The sequence below is a fragment of the Mixophyes fleayi genome, chromosome 4 (genome assembly GCF_038048845.1).
Source record: "Mixophyes fleayi isolate aMixFle1 chromosome 4, aMixFle1.hap1, whole genome shotgun sequence".
NCBI classification, from domain to species: domain Eukaryota; kingdom Metazoa; phylum Chordata; class Amphibia; order Anura; family Limnodynastidae; genus Mixophyes; species Mixophyes fleayi.
Genome location: NC_134405.1, coordinates 5,743,508 through 5,759,927, shown reverse-complemented (window position 1 = coordinate 5,759,927; position 16,420 = coordinate 5,743,508). Strand labels below are relative to the sequence as shown.

Sequence of the window (16,420 nt, the reverse complement as noted above, 5' to 3'; positions counted from 1 at the left end):
GGTGTAAAAAAAGTGACGCTGAACAGGGGGCGTGGTCACACTAGCTCTCAGACGCCATCTTAGAACTTCGACGTTACATCCGGGCCCTGTACAAGGCTGAGGTAATATCTCCCTATAATAATATATCAGACAGCGGGAATTACCCCCATAGAGTTACCCCATGTTTATGTGCAGCCTCCCGGCGATGAGGACTTCATACATGCGGCTGAGCTCTCACATCAGCTGCTACATAATCCTCATTGTGCTCCTGCTGCAGTCAGCAGAAGGCTGTTAGTAATAGCAGAGCTGGTTATTATAATGGCAGAGCTGTGAGAGACTTAATACCCAGACCAGCTACACCCCATACACCACAGAGGGGCTCACACACCATGACTAGCCCCCATCCTCCTCCTTCTACTCCCATTACCCCACATCCCCTACTATCACCTCCTACCCAACCACCCCTCACCAAGTGTCACTAACACATAGCTTGTCTAGTGCTGGAGACTAGCCCCCATCCCCCTCCTTCTACCCCCATTACCTCACATCCCCCTACTATCACCTCCTACCCAACCACCCCTCACCAAGTGTCACTAACACATAGCTTGTCTAGTGCTGCAGACTAGCCCCCATCCCCCTCCTTCTACCCCCATTACCCCACATCCCCCTACTATCACCTCCTACCCAACCACCCCTCACCAAGTGCTACTAACACATAGCTTGTCTAGTGCTGGAGACTAGCCCCCATCCCCCTCCTTCTACCCCCCATTACCTCACATCCCCCTACTATCACCTCCTACCCAACCACCCCTCACCAAGTGTCACTAACACATAGCTTGTCTAGTGCTGGAGACTAGCCCCCATCCCCTCCTTCTTCCCCCATTACCCCACATCCCCCTACTATCACCTCCTACCCAACCACCCCTCACCAAGTGTCACTAACACATAGCTTGTCTAGTGCTGGAGACTAGCCCCCATCCCCCTCATTCTACCCCCATTACCCCACACCCCCCTACTATCACCTCCTACCCAACCACCCCTCACCAAGTGTCACTAACACATAGCTTGTCTAGTGCTGGAGACTAGCCCCCATCCTCCTCCTTCTACCCCCATTACCCCACATCCCCCTACTATCACCTCCTACCCAACCACCCCTCACCAAGTGTCACTCACACATAGCTTGTCTAGTGCTGGAGACTAGCCCCCATCCCCCTCCTTCTACCCCCATTACCCCACATCCCCCTACTATCACCTCCTACCCAACCACCCCTCACCAAGTGTCACTAACACATAGCTTGTCTAGTGCTGGAGACTAGCCCCCATCCCCCTCCTTCTACCCCCATTACCTCACATCCCCCTACTATCACCTCCTACCCAACCCCCCCCTCACCAAGTGTCACTAACACATAGCTTGTCTAGTGCTGGAGACTAGCCCCCATCCCCCTCCTTCTACCCCCATTACCTCATATCCCCCCCCTACTATCACCTCCTACCCAACCACCCCTCACCAAGTGTCACTAACACATAGCTTGTCTAGTGCTGGAGACTAGCCCCCATCCCCCTCCTTCTACCCCCATTACCCCACATCCCCCTACTATCACCTCCTACTTAACCACCCCCTCACCAAGTGTCACTAACACATAGCTTGTCTAGTGCTGGAGACTAGCCCCCATCCCCCTCCTTCTACCCCATTACCTCACATCCCCCTACTATCACCTCCTACCCAACCACCCCTCACCAAGTGTCACTAACACATAGCTTGTCTAGTGCTGGAGACTAGCCCCCATCCCCTTCTACCCCCATTACCCCACATCCCCCTACTATCACCTCCTACCCAACCACCCCTCACCAAGTGCCACTAACACATAGCTTGTCTAGTGCTGGAGACTAGCCCCCATCCCCTCCTTCTACCCCCATTACCTCACATCCCCCTACTATCACCTCCTACCCAACCACCCCTCACCAAGTGTCACTAACACATAGCTTGTCTAGTGCTGGAGACTAGCCCCCATCCACCTCCTTCTACCTCCATTACCCCACATCCCTCTACTATCACCTCCTACCCAACCACCCCTCACCAAGTGTCACTAACACATAGCTTGTCTAGTGCTGGAGACTAGCCCCCATTCCCTCCTTCTACCCCCATTACCTCACATCCCCCTACTATCACCTCCTACCCAACCACCCCCTCACCAAGTGTCACTAACACATAGCTTGTCTAGTGCTGGAGACTAGTCCCCATCCCCTCCTTCTACCCCCATTACCTCACATCCCCCCTACTATCACCTCCTACCCAACCACTCCCTCACCAAGTGTCACTAACACATAGCTTGTCTAGTGCTGGAGACTAGCCCCCATCCCCCTCCTTTTACCCCCATTACCCCACATCCCTTCTACTATCACCTCCTACGCAACCACCCCTCACCAAGTGTCACTAACACATAGCTTGTCTAGTGCTGGAGACTAGCCCCCATCCCCTTCCTTCTACCCCCATTACCCCACATCTCCCTACTATCACCTCCTACCCAACCACCCCTCACAAAGTGCCACTAACACATTGCTTGTCTAGTGCTTGAGACTAGCCCCCATCCCCCTCCTTCTACCCCCATTACCCCACATCCCCCCTACTATCACCTCCTACCCAACCACCCCTCACCAAGTGTCACTAACACATAGCTTGTCTAGTGCTGGAGACTAGCCCCCATCCCCTCCTTCTACCCCCATTACCCCACATCCCCCTACTATCACCTCCTACCCAACCACCCCTCACCAAGTGTCACTAACACATAGCTTGTCTAGTGCTGGAGACTAGCCCCCATCCCCTCCTTCTACCCCCATTACCCCACATCCCCCTACTATCACCTCCTACCCAACCACCCCTCACCAAGTACCACTAACACATAGCTTGTCTAGTGCTGGAGAGGGGTATATTTACTAAACTGCGGTTTTGAAAAATTGAAATGTTGTCTATAGTTTATTTTGTGGAATGTACTAAATAAATGATGACTGGAATCTGATTGGTTGCTATAGGCAACATCTCCACTTTTACAAACTTGCACTTTAATAAATATACCACCAGGAGTCCTTCCTACAGTCAAGCAAATAGACACCATTTGTTAGCATTATACTCTTTAGTATACACATATAACATATTTATCATCATCTCTTTATTTATATAGCGCCACTAATTTCGCAGCGCTGTACAGAGAACTCATTCACATCAGTGTTACCCACAATGTCTCAGTCTCCCTCCAGCTCTCACAGACAGGGTCCTCTCATCCTCATGTCTGTCTCTCGTATGATCTTGTTGTTATGTCTTAATGTGAATCCTCCTCTAACTGATGTTATTAATCCTAGCTCGAGACCATCCATGGAAACGTTATTCTGCTTAATTGTATTCATGTCACTGTTATTATCTGTATCAATCATAATACTTATTGTAGTCATGTTTGTCATTTATGTAAGATGACTGCCCGGCACTACGGAATCTGTGGCCCCTTATAAATAAACAATGATGATGATGAGAACTTGAATAGTATGATCTGTAAGTCATGAGCCAGTAGGTCCAGAACTGTCCCCCTAATCCTAGCAATGTTAGGAGCCGCTCCTACTCCTCATGTAGGATCTCCTACAGGGCGTTCACACCTCATATACCCTAATACACTGTATTACACTGTGTGCAGGTTATGACTGACAGTCTTTCCTACATACTATCAGACCTGAGCAGGTCCGAGTCCTCTTCTGAAATCTGCAGCAACCTACCTGCCCTTACCATAGACACTGATGGAGTCCCTTAGATACAGCTCCTCACCATACACAGACATCTACATCATCAGGATCCCCTCCTTCAACTCCTCCCCCTCCATTACTCTTCAATACAGAGTGTCCTGATCCCCGTCCTCTACCCCTCCCACATGCATCTACCTCCCCCTCCCACACACACCCACCTCCCCCTCCCACACGCACCTCCACCTCCCACATGCACCCACCTCCACCTCTCACACGCACCCACCTACCCCTCCCACACGCACCCACCTCCCCCTCCCACACGCAACCGCCTCCCACACACACCCACCTCCCCCTCCCACAAGCTATTTACACACCACCATTCCTACTTCAGTCACTTACACCATATCCCTGATGAAGTCCACAACCAGGATGAAAACGTTGGATTTTGAAGACCCCCACAACCAGCAGCATTGTGTCACCCAGCTCCTGCCCTCCCCATTACTTCAAGAGCTCTGCTGAGCGCAGCCACTCGGCAGCAGATTCCCTGCGCAGGTTACACAGCTCAGCCCACAGACACAGGCTCACCCCATGTGACCTGTACTATAGCTGCCACCACTCTACCTAGTCACACATACCTAACCATTATACATTGTGCCTATTACTGGTACCATCACTGTTTTATTGTTTTTCCCACTGGTTAGATAGCTCCCATTATCCATCACATTTGGTCAACTGCTCTTGTAACATAGAGAAAGAAATTTCACCACTTTCATCTTTTTTTTTTTTGTGGGATCCAAAACACCGACCCCATTCTGTGACTCATCTCCCATCTGCTTCTTCAACAGTTCAAACTACTTCAGGACTTAGCCACGGAACAAGTACACCAATACCCAAGAAGAGGAATATCACCAATTAACGACTTCACTCCGAAGGAATACCAAATATTATCCTCTCCGGGACTATCCACCGAACTAAGAACAGGAAGACAAAAGGACCAAACAAAAGGAACATCTCCCGACACCTTCATCACTCTAAAGTATTAAGAAGTAAGTGACAAACAGGTACAGCACTTCACCACCTATAGATCCCACCAGGTTACAACACATCACCTATAGATCCCACCAGGTTACACTACACCACCTATACATCCCACCAGGTTACACCACACCACCTATAGATTCCACCAGGTTACACCACACCACCTGTAGATCCCACCAGGTTACACCACACCACCTGTAGATCCCACCAGGTTACACCACACCACCTGTAGATCCCACCAGGTTACACCACACCACCTGTAGATCCCACCAGGTTACACCACACCACCTGTAGATCCCACCAGGTTACACCACACCACCTGTAGATCCCACCAGGTTACACCACACCACCTGTAGTTCCCACCAGGTTACACCACACCACCTGTAGATCCCACCAGGTCACACCCCATTCACTATAAAATATCTACACCCCTGACAACAACATGGTACATATGTAGTGCAGTGAATGGTGCGAAGCCTATACTCAAGTCGTAGTGTAGGTTGTGGGCAAATTCTGCCCATGGGAAGAAGTCCACCCAGTGCTCCTGGTAGCCTGAGAATTACATGTGCAGGAAGGTTTGGAGGTTCTGTTTTACCCTGTCTGTCTGACCATTAGACTGAGGGTGGTATGCAGAGGAAAAGTTCAGTTCTATGCCCATCTGCAGACATGAAAATGCCGACATGAAAATACCCTGCACTTTCCCCGACACTGATAATATACCGACATTGGGACTGGCGACAGTTAAAATGCCGACATTAAATCGGCAATGCCAGCAGGTTCAGCGGCTATACAGCCTCTGGAGCCACCAGCAGTAAACAGTGTTAAAATTAAATACATAAATGTAAGAAGAATGTGTTGCCCCCACCCCCCCTTCTCCCCATTAATATTAACCGTAGATCTGGTCAGAGGAAAATCAGGGGAGGGGGGGGGGGGGGGGGCAAACAGCAAGAGGTCCCCCAATTTTGCTCCAACCATCCCTAGGCTTAGGCAGCTAGGGCAGGTGTCACCGTAGCAGGGGAACCCACAGCAGGGGTCCCCCTGCCATGATGCCAACCAGCCGCTGGATGGTCAGCACAGAGCTGGATTCCCTAAGGAATTGGGGTCCACAAAATGAATGTGGGCTCCCTCCCTAGGGGCAACCCCTCCCTAGGGGCACCCTCTCCCTAGGGCTCTTCCCATATCCCTGGGCAGTGGGTGTGGCAATAAGTAAGTAAAAAAAAATGAATGTTCAAAACGCTATTTTACATTGGGCATGCTGTCACTTGTCGTACTAACAGTGTACCCACGGGTGCCAGGTCATGCTGGCATGATGATGACACTCAGGGCTGCTGGGCCCTGTAGTGCACCAATGCAAAATGTAAATAAAAGAGACCCCTTGTTCAAACCAGAAAATTATATTAAAAAATAAGACATTCATACTGACCAACACTGTTCTTCTTTCTTCTGTACGATCCAATAGTCTAATCTTTTAATAAACATTGCCTTAGTTATAAAAAAAATATTCTAAATGTGGTCGCAAGAATAATCTTATCTGGCCGGTTGATCCCCAAGTAATCCATTGGGAACATGCTTGGATGCCCAAAATAATCCATCCGGCAACGTGCTTGGACCCCCAAAATAATTAATCCGGAACGTGCTTGGATCCCCAAAATAATCCAAACGGAACGTGCTTGGACCCCCAAAATAATCCACCCGGAACGTGCTTGGACCTCCAAAATAATCCACCTGGAACGTGCTTGGACCTCCAAAATAATCCACCTGGAACGTGTTTGGATCTCCAAAATAATCCATCCGGAATCCATTTGGAACATGCTTGGCAAAAAAAAAAAATGCCGAAATTGCTTCTGAATACAGAAGCATCCCACCTCATAATGAAATACTAACAGCCGGCAAGTTTGTTTATAACCTGGGGCTTGCGTCACTGACAGTGTGGGAATTCTGAAGTCAGTGTCACTTTCCCGCGCTGTCAGAGATACAAGCCCCAGGTTATAAATAGACCTGTGCCGATGGCGGAGACATCCACCTGAAGCATGAAGTTTTGAGAGGTGTCAGGCTGTTTTAGGATGGTGGCTGACGTGAAGGCCTCCATCAGGTCATTGAAGGCCTGCACAGCTTCTGGCAGCCATTGTTTATGATTGCTGTCTTTCCTGTGGAGGACCGTTATCGGGGCTACAACCATGAAGTAATTTCTTATGAGCTGCAGGTAGTAGTTTGAAAACCCCAGGTATTAATGAGTGGTGCAGCCCCATGCCCAAAATGATGTATCTGAGGAAAGGTAGAGAGGTCTGCTCAAACTGACATTTCTCTAGCACTAACAGTTGGGGGACACTGTGGACCATGGGGTATAGAGGGCGCTGTGGAGTCAAAGCACTACAAACTTGGCTAGCCTGCTCCCTCCCCTCGTGTTCCTCCTCTGTCCGGAAATACTCAGTTTTTTCAGCAGTGCCCTTTGAAGTACGGCACTATATTAGTAGGTAGCTAATTTAGTTAATATTTAAAATTAATATTTTTTTGCCTGCATTCTTGTCAATAATCGTGGCGTTCAGCCTGTGAATGCCGCGGACGCAGACAGGAGGAGAGCCTGCTGGCGCTTTACTGCTGCCCCCCTGTCAGGATGTGGACCCCCAGTAAAAAGGTCACCCGCCACCAGCGATGCTCAGGGACCCAGCCACTGACCAGGGCAGTGTCGCGGACCGCCCTCGGGGTCACGACTGCAGTTTACCGGTCTCCCATAAGTAGGGGCGACGGAGCTGATGCGGTTTTTGCCCTACAAGTTTATTTGGCTATACATCGGCTGGGCAGACAGCGATGGAGCTGCTAAGGTACGGGGACATTTTTATGGTGCGGAGCTGTCACCAGAGCACAGTCCTCACCAGTTTAGACTGTAGGTATGGGCAGCCATATTCCTCAGAGGCGGGCTGAGGAAGGGGAGGTGCGGTTCCTCCCACTGTATTTCCTGGGCTCTGCAGTTTCAGAGACATTTTCTGCATTGTGTTACAGTGTCCCTGAGGAGGGAGAACAGATAGATGTCTCTGGGTCATATCTGTCATATTCTGACTGTGTAATTGTGCTGTTGTATTACTTTACACTTTGCATCTAAGTCAGGCTCTTCTCCCTCTATCCTCCCATTCTGATGATATACAGGGTGTAGTATATAGAATGGGCTTTATCCCTGGACTCAGAATGTTAGTGGGAAATTATATACGGTTAGATATAGATAGTCTATATATATAGTGTGTATGTACATATAATAAAATTTTGCTCTACGGTGTGTCTCTCTCCTTTGCTGTCCCTTTTCTTGATGTCAGAAAGAGGGACTGGTTCTAAGTGGAAGGCTGTGTCTGTGATGTATTTCATCAGCTGCAGGTGTCAGTCTAAGATGGCTGGTGTTCGGACAGACCCGGTGGGCCTATGCACGCTTGTGAGTCTGTGGACCCAGGTCAACGTTCTTCTGAGGAGGTGACGGACCTGGTGGAACTAGCATGGGTCAAGGAACTGGTGAGGTCCATTGTAGAACTTTAGAGAGATTTTCACATTTGTGGTTGGTATGTGCGGATACACTTACTTCCTCTTCTTTGGGTACACAATCATCAGATGCCCTTCCCTCGGGTTAGGCATCTCAGTCACTGGCTGGAGTCTCAGGGATATCTGCCGATCCTCCATGTATGCAAAATATGTAGAGATCGGTCCAGGGGTTGTCTAGAGTGTCAGCTTCTCTGGAGAGGTTGTTATCTTTCCCAAGTGTGGGCAGACAGCGTAAACGCTTGCTCCCCCCCTCTCACTTAGAATCTGGGTGACTCTTAATGTAGATCTCCCCTTAGAGGAGGAGAGGGAGGACATTTCAGGAAATTGAGGACCTCATTTTAGACAAAAAAAACAGATGCAAAGTTTCAGATGCCTAAACCGTATTGGATGTATTATCTTTTTCCGGATGTGGAAATGGGTTCTTGGGAGATGCACCCTAGTGTGGATGCCCCTCTGGCTAATTTGGCTAAATCTACTATTATCCCTTTGCCTAGTTCTGCTAGCTTAAAGAATATCTCTAACAGGAAATGCAAAGGCATTCACAAATCCATTTATTTGGCTTCCGGTCAAATTTTCTCTAAAATTTCAACTGGAGATCCTGGCAAAATGGTCGAGATTGAATCCTCAATTGGAGGGGCAGTCCCTTTGCTTATCAGCGGAGGCGCGTCGTTCTCTATTGTGGTTACTTCGGTCAGGAAATCTGATTCAGGAGTGCAACTTGGTGTCGTGGGACTGGATGGTGTGACTACAGACGCCAGTCTCTCAGGCTGGGGTATGGTGGCTCTGCATCTTCAATTGCAGGGCACTTGGTCCCGAGAGGAAGCTTGTCTAACCATAAATGTATAGAGCTGAGAGCCATCTTCAGTGTGCTAACTAAGGCCCAGGAGATCTTGCGGTTCCGGCCTGTCAAGGTACAGTCAGACAAAGTCACTGCAGTGGCTTATATCGGACAGCCTTTTGGTGTATGATGTACGGAAGAGTGGCTGCCCAGCCACTAAACAAACGGTCTCTCGATGGTTAACGGTGACTATTTGTCAGGCTTATGTCTCTGCTGGTGCGTCGGTTCCAGGGGGTCTTATTGACCATTCCACTAGTTTGGTTAGTGCTTCTTGGGCGACGCAGGACGGGGCCTTGGTTGAGTAGGTGTGCCGGGCTGCTACTTGGTCTTTCGTCCACACATTCACTAAATTTTACCGTTTTCATGTCTTTGCTTCTAAAGACGCAAGTTTTGGTTGTAAAGTTTTACGTGCTGCTCAGTCCGAGCATTTCCACCCATCGGGGCAGCTTGGGAACGTCCACATGGTCCGCAGTGTCCCTCAACTGTTTATGCTAGAGAAAAGAAGATTTTTGTACTTACCGTAAAATCTGTTTCTTTAAACACACTGCGCTCCCACTCTTTTGTTGTGTCTAACAGTTTTGTGTTCTTTTGGTTGAGTTTTCGCCCTCTCTTGCGGCTTGGTTAGTTCAATAAACTGAGTATTTCCGTCCGGAGTGGGGGCATCGAGGAGAGGGAGCAGGCTAGACAAGTTTGTAGTGCCTTGACTTCACAGCACCCTCTATACCCCATGGTCCACAGTGTCCACCAACTTTGTTTAGAGAAATAGGTTTTACGGTAAGTATAAAATCCAATTTACGGCATAGTTGGTTGGTGTCACTCACCGGACTGTGAGTGCCATTTTTCCTGTGTTCAGGAACCGTGGCCGTCCGCCATCCTGAGGGTCTGCGCATGTGCAGCCCTTATCAAACCTTCAGTACCTGTTGCTTTTAATTGATTGGATGATCAGGCAACCCTCCCTATTTAAACCACCTGTGATCATTACCTGGTTGCCTGATCTTGGAGTCTAATTCCCCATGAGCCTCTGAAGGTGTTCCTGTGTTCCTCGTGTATTCAGCTCCTGCTGATTCCTGTGTACTGCTATTGTGGTTTCCAGACCACTTCAACTCTCCTGTGTTCCTCGTGCCTGCACTCAGCTGATTCCTATCTGCTATTACTACCGGACTCCTGTTCACTTCAACTCTCCTGTGTTCATCGTGCTTGCACTCAGCTGATTTCTATCTGCTGCCTCCGTTACTACTACAGAGTTCCTGATCGTCTCAACTCTCCTGGGTTTATCGTGTCAGCTCTCCGCTGCCTCCGTTACTACTACAGAGTTCCTGATCGTCTCAACGCTCCTGTGTTTATCGTGTCAGCTCTCCGTTACTACTACAGGGTTCCAGACCGCCTCTACTCTCCCGTGTTCAGTGTGCCTTCTCTCCGCTGTCTCCACCACTACTACTGGATACCAGACAGCCTCAATTCTCCCGTGTTCTTCATGTTTCCAGTTCCACTTACTACTGCTTCCTGAGTATTGCTTCGTTGGTTCTGGATTACCTGCCGTGCGCTGCACCAACCTGATTACCGCTTCCACCCTCCAGTGGTCTCTCCTCCTGCCGGCTTTCAGCCGTTCAGGTATCCCTGCACGTCTCTCTGACAGCCTGCTCTCCTGAACCGCGGTATGCATACTTTCCATTGACTTTGCTTGTGTATTGCATATCCATCTGGACTGAGTTGTCTTCTCCTCCGGAGCCTCCTATCCACTGAAGCTATTGTTACCGTTGACTTTGTTTTCTATTGCCTGGATAGCTATAGTGACTTTGTATACTTCAAGCAGTGCTTGTCAGTTATCGTTGTATTTTGGATATCATCGTGGGATCAAGTTCTGTGTGCCCCGTGTATACTCTGCTTTACATTCATCTCCCCGTGCCCCTCCTCACATATATATAGCAGTGGTACAACTTGCTGACGCAGACCACTGACTCCTGTTCCTTGTGACACCAGTTTCAAGTATCCTCTCACATAAGCAGTGGTACAACTTGCTATACGCAGACCACTGACTTCCCCGTTACCTACTTTCACCTGGATTCCATTCCTTCACTATAGACAGTGGTACAACTTGCTATACGCAGACCGCTGACTCTCACTACCTCCTCGCTACTCCTGGACATTCCTCCTCACTATAGCAGTGGTACAACTTGCTATACGCAGACCACTGACTTTCCTCACGTTTCCTTGTCCATCTGGTTCCTCGTGTACATTCATCTACTCATTACCAGTTGCTGCTAGTCATAGACTTTCCTTGAGCATTCTCTCACCATCTGCTGTTTCTCCTGTTCCGTTGTCACCCTGCTACCAGAGAACCATAGTACCAACTATATTACTCTGGTAAGTCCATCATCTGGTGATATCCTGGGCAAAGACTCCTAGTGCCCGTGACAGTTGGCTTGTAGTCACTTGAGCACCTCCTTCACCTGTTGCTGCTGGGTGATTAAAACATCATCCAGGTAGACTACGGTACAGGAGGTCTCTGAATACATCAGTGAAGCAGGATACATTTTTAAGAATATGTCCAATGTTAAACAAAATGAGTCCTGGATAAGATTGGGGAAGGAAGTGTACATAATAAGTGGGGTTAATGAAGTTCTTACAAAGCTCTGCGACCGACATTTGGCATTCAGGTGAGTTTTGGGTCATAGTTGTTGAAGATCCTTGGTGGGGACTGCTGGCCTTGGAGTCAGGGAGGATCCCCAGTTTGGGGATAATGATTGGACTTTGATCTACTAATTTAGCGTAAAGAGGTTTGGTCCGTTATCACTTAAACAGCTGGAAAGGGAAGCACCATTTATATTTGTAGTTATGAGCTCATAGGATTATGATGATCTCCTGCATTTCATATCATTTCAATTCTGTTAATTTCTTATGAATTTTTATAGGTTCCTTCATGTCAGTGACAGGGCGGTCATGGGTGACAATCGTCATTCTTTCTTTTGCTTTATAGTAATACAAATAGACTGTAATTTATCTGGAACTTTGCTCTGTGGTCGGCTTTGCTCTCAGTTTTATGCACTATGTCCAGCACACTCGCTGTCTTCTAAAGATTAGGACGTACATGAGAATGCCATGAGAGACTATGTCTGTATGGGGTCAGGGCCACCTCTAATCTGGATATTATTTCTCCTGGACCTGGTTTAGAACCCTCCTTATACTATATGGATTGTTTCTATTTCTGTGTCAATAATAGCCTGTGAGTGACAGCTCATCCGTCTTATTTTCAAGGTCGTAGTAGCCAGTTATCCCAGGGATTTCAGGCCACGGTGAATGGGCTAGGGTTAGTTGGTATATGGTAAGGTGAATCCACGCAGCAAGTTTCCCTGCTGTAGTGTCATCAGTGTGTCTTGGCCTAGTGCTGGTAGTGGCTTTTTTGGTGGGACCTCATGATGTTTGTCCCCCTGAAATTATGACTACCAGCCTAGTGTGTTTTTTCATTTGAACTCAATAGGAAGGTTCCCCATCAACACATATTTTGCACCAGGAGTGAAGCACCCGCAACAGACAGGATTATCTGCTTGTGTTTCCACCTCTACATGTTTCAAAAATTAAATGAAACGCCCTTAGTGTACTTGTCCTATGTCTGACCTGCCCCTTCCCTCCCCCTCTGTAAGTGTACAGGGCAGTAAGTGTACGATGCATCTACCTCTACATAGGACTTACACTTATGTATTTGTCGTGTCCATGCGCAGTATGGAAATGTGTAATTTCCGCCCAAATTTCCGCACAGCCAACTGTACACAAGACCCTCAGGGTTTCATATTTAATAGGTTACATGTGTATTCTGTGATATTTATTATAATTATTATATTTATTCCTAGACCATTGATCTGTGAGGAACCAGAGAATATTTTACTAGAAGTCATCTGAAGGTGAAACCCGTTCTGTGTAAATCACTGATTCCCTGAGGATGGACAAGGACAGGAGTGAGAGGATATTAAATCTCACCCTGGAGATCATCTTCCTGCTGACTGGAGAGGTGAGGGATTCTGAGAATATCACAGTGACATCATTCTTGCTGCTATAAATAAAACAGTTGGGCAGTGTTTTTTAGTACTTAGAGTAAATTTTAAAAACTTTTATTTCATTTTATTTGATTCTCATTTTTTATTACAGGTGGCAGCGCTGGAGTGTGTTCTACTATAGAGAACACACTCACAGCTGTGCAGCGCAGGCATTTCCCTATCAGATGAGAGCCAGCGGCTCTCACTGACAGGGACAGGAGAGAAGGAATGAAGATGGGTGCCTGATTTAGGAGTGACAAGCGGTCTCACGGACCAGCCTCCCCGATAACCGGTGCTGCCATTACAGGCATAGAGCGCCGGTTATCGGATACTTAAGATGCCGGCGGCCATCTTGGATTGGGTCAGTCTGCGCTACGGAGAGAGGAGGAAGAGGGCTATACCAAGATCCCCCCTCATACATAGGAGGGGGCATCAAGGTATCTTTCGCTGCGGAGACCTCAGTCTTAGAGGTCTCCACTACTCTGCCACCATTACAAGAAGATTTTTTTTTTTTTTTAAATCATGATCCGCTACAGAGACAGCATTACTGAAGGGGGGGAGCTAAAGCATAGAGTTCCCCCCCTCCTTCCAGAGAGTTATTTTTTTATCCCAGCCTTCTGGCGCCAAGAGAAGCCCGGGAAGAGTGAACAGAGCTGAGGGAGCAGGCACAGGACACTGCGGTTGGACTTCTCCCCTTTGTGGCCTATGGGCTAAGTATTTGATTTATTTAAACACACAATCCGTTTTGCTGTGCACAAACTGGGCTAGTAAGGGTTTACATTATAGTCTCCCTACTTGCCTAAATATTCTATTGTGTTTAAAAAATTACAAGTACAACTTTTATGACAAGATTAGTTGGTTACTTGTTATTTCACTCTGTTCTCTCCATACATTACTCTCTCTCTATCTCTCTACTCAGCTAAATTTAACAATTAAGTCTGTGTGTTTGGTGTGCCTTCCTTTATAAAGATGACAGAAAGGGCCCTATAGCAAAATATTTCACATGTTCAAAATGTCATGTAAAATTACCTTGTGGGCAGAAGGACCCTTTGGCGCTCTGTATGCGAAGCAGGGGTCCCCCCTGCGCAAACCCAGCAGATTTCAGGCCCACTGATGGAGGAGCCGGCCTGGGTGGCCTCCCTGACACAGTCGGTTTCCTCCCTAGCACAGATGGTTTTTCAATCTAATCAGTTGCTATCTACTGTGGCAACTTCCGTGGCTAATAATACTAGCACACATTTAGGCCTCCCGGCTTCCTCAGGGTCTATTGGAACGTCTATACCAGGACCTTCCTCATTACAGTCTGACCTGGCCCCTGTCTCCACAGTAACGGCGTGGTCTGCAGCATTTATAAGGGGTTTGGATAAGCTTAGCCAGTTGCTTGATTCCCCAAACATCCCGCCTACTAAAAGAAAGAGGCCTAGATCTGTAAATCCCCTTATGGTCCTTTCAGACTCTGAGGAGTGTTCTGAGGATGAGGGGGAAATTTATTCCGATCCTACCAGGTTCAACCCTTGGAACAGGAAGAAAGTCCTAAAAGCCAATTTATTAACGATTTGGTTTTAGTGGTTAGACAGGCATTGGACCTCCCAGAACCGGAGGATCCTACCCCTAGAGACAGAAGTCTCTTTAAGAAGGCCAAAAGGAAGGCTAGCCGTTTTCCCCCTTCTGTAGAACTTAGGGATATTGCAGAAGGAGCATGGAAACAACCTGAAAAAAGGTTCTCTGTTCCCAGAAGGTTCTCTTCCCTGTATCCTTTGCAGGAGGAAGATGTGGTTCGCTGGGAGAGTATTCCCAAGGTGGATATTCCTATAGCCCGATTGGCAAAACACAACTTACTTCCAGCTCCTGGTTCAGCGTCCCTTCAGGATGCCAATGACCGCAAAGTTGAATCCCAACTGAAATCTATATTCGCGGCTGCGGGTTCTTCTTTTAGACCCACATTTGCTTCAGCTTGGGTTGCTAGAGCCATGGAAGCATGGGCAGACCAGCTGGCAGAGGCCTTACAGGACTCCGATTTGCTCCCCCTGGCTTTGCATTTGAAGGAGGCATCGGGGTACCTTTATGAGGCGGCCCAGAACACAGCGGCCGTCTCCTCTTTTATTCAGGCGGCATTTATTTCAGCTAGAAGGACGCTTTGGCTGAAATCCTGGGAAGGAGATGCGGAATCAAAAAAGTCCGTTGAAACCATTCCATTTTCAGCAGCAGGTTTGTTTGGTCCGGAATTAGATACCTTGATCTCTCAGGCAATGGGGGGCAAAAGCACTTCCTTGCCAGTATTCCCTGACAGGAGCCGGAACCCTCGGGTCAGCTCCTTTCGTCAGCCCTTTCGGGGGACCTCCTTGTCTAGAGGACAGTCCTTTAGAAGTAGACAGCCTAACGCGCGAGGCTCCTTTTCTAGGTGGAGATCCTCGTTTACGGCTAGGCGCCAGGCCTCCAAAAACCAGGAGAAACCTGCGTCCTGATGACCACTCTGTTCTCCTGGAGGGGGCACCAGTGGGGGGTCGTCTGTCTTTGTTTCAGGAACAGTGCCTCCCAAGACTCTTGTATTCGGGGCATTATATCAAGGGGGTACAGGATAGACCTGCTGGGCCCCGTACCACATCGGTTCTTTGTAACCCCACTACCCCGAGATCCAACAAGAAGACAAGCAATACAGGATTGCGTTGCCTCTCTTCTTTCGCAAAGAGTTATCTGCAAGGTCCCAGACTACCAAAAGGGACAGGGGTTTTATTCAAACCTGTTCCTTGTCAAGAAGCCGGACGGCTCCTTCCAACCCATCTTAAACCTAAAGGGCCTCAATGTACACTTAAGAGTGGACAGATTTCGGATGGAATCCCTGAGGTCGGTGATAAACGGCTTGGAGAAAGATCAGTTTATGGCGTCCATAGACATAAAAGACGCGTTCCTATTTGGAGCAGCGACCATCAGTCCATCCTCAGATTCACAGTGGGATCCTCCCACTATCAGTTTTGGGCCCTCCCCTTCGGCCTCTCAACAGCGCCGAGGGTTTTCACGAAGGTCATGTCAGTGATGGCAGCGCGCCTTCACCTTCTGGGAGTTCAGGTCGTACCTTATCTGGACGACATGCTCATCAAGTCCTCCTCAGAGAATTGCTTACGTCATCACTTGTCCCTCACCTTGGCGGTTCTCGAGGACCACGGATGGCTGATCAATTTAAAGAAATCCCAGATGGTCCCGTGTCAACGCATGGTTTTCCTAGGCCTCATCATGGACACCAGCCAGCAAAAAGTGTTCTTGCCTGTCGAGAAGATTGGTT

The 16,420-nt window shown here is 48.4% G+C and overlaps 2 protein-coding genes across 4 annotated transcripts in view; one reads left to right on the top strand and one right to left on the bottom strand.

Moving 5' to 3' along the window:
* Positions 1-16,420, bottom strand: part of LOC142151019 (uncharacterized) — a 570,528-nt gene that overhangs the window by 315,594 nt on the left and 238,514 nt on the right. The gene's annotated exons all lie outside the window — the stretch shown is intronic.
* The window catches only part of LOC142150997 (gastrula zinc finger protein XlCGF66.1-like), a 378,789-nt gene that overhangs the window by 353,265 nt on the left and 9,104 nt on the right, over positions 1-16,420 (top strand). Inside the window, exons 1-3 of one of the 3 annotated variants that reach the window (XM_075206245.1) lie at positions 26-101; positions 4,554-4,754; positions 12,958-13,115. In XM_075206245.1, coding sequence (XP_075062346.1) covers positions 13,047-13,115 — 69 coding nt within the window. In that variant the 5' untranslated portion in view covers positions 26-101; positions 4,554-4,754; positions 12,958-13,046. Of the gene's footprint in view, positions 1-25; positions 102-4,553; positions 4,755-12,957; positions 13,116-16,420 lie in introns of those variants that run through there. The other 2 variants (XM_075206246.1, XM_075206247.1) reach the window with 2 other exon arrangements.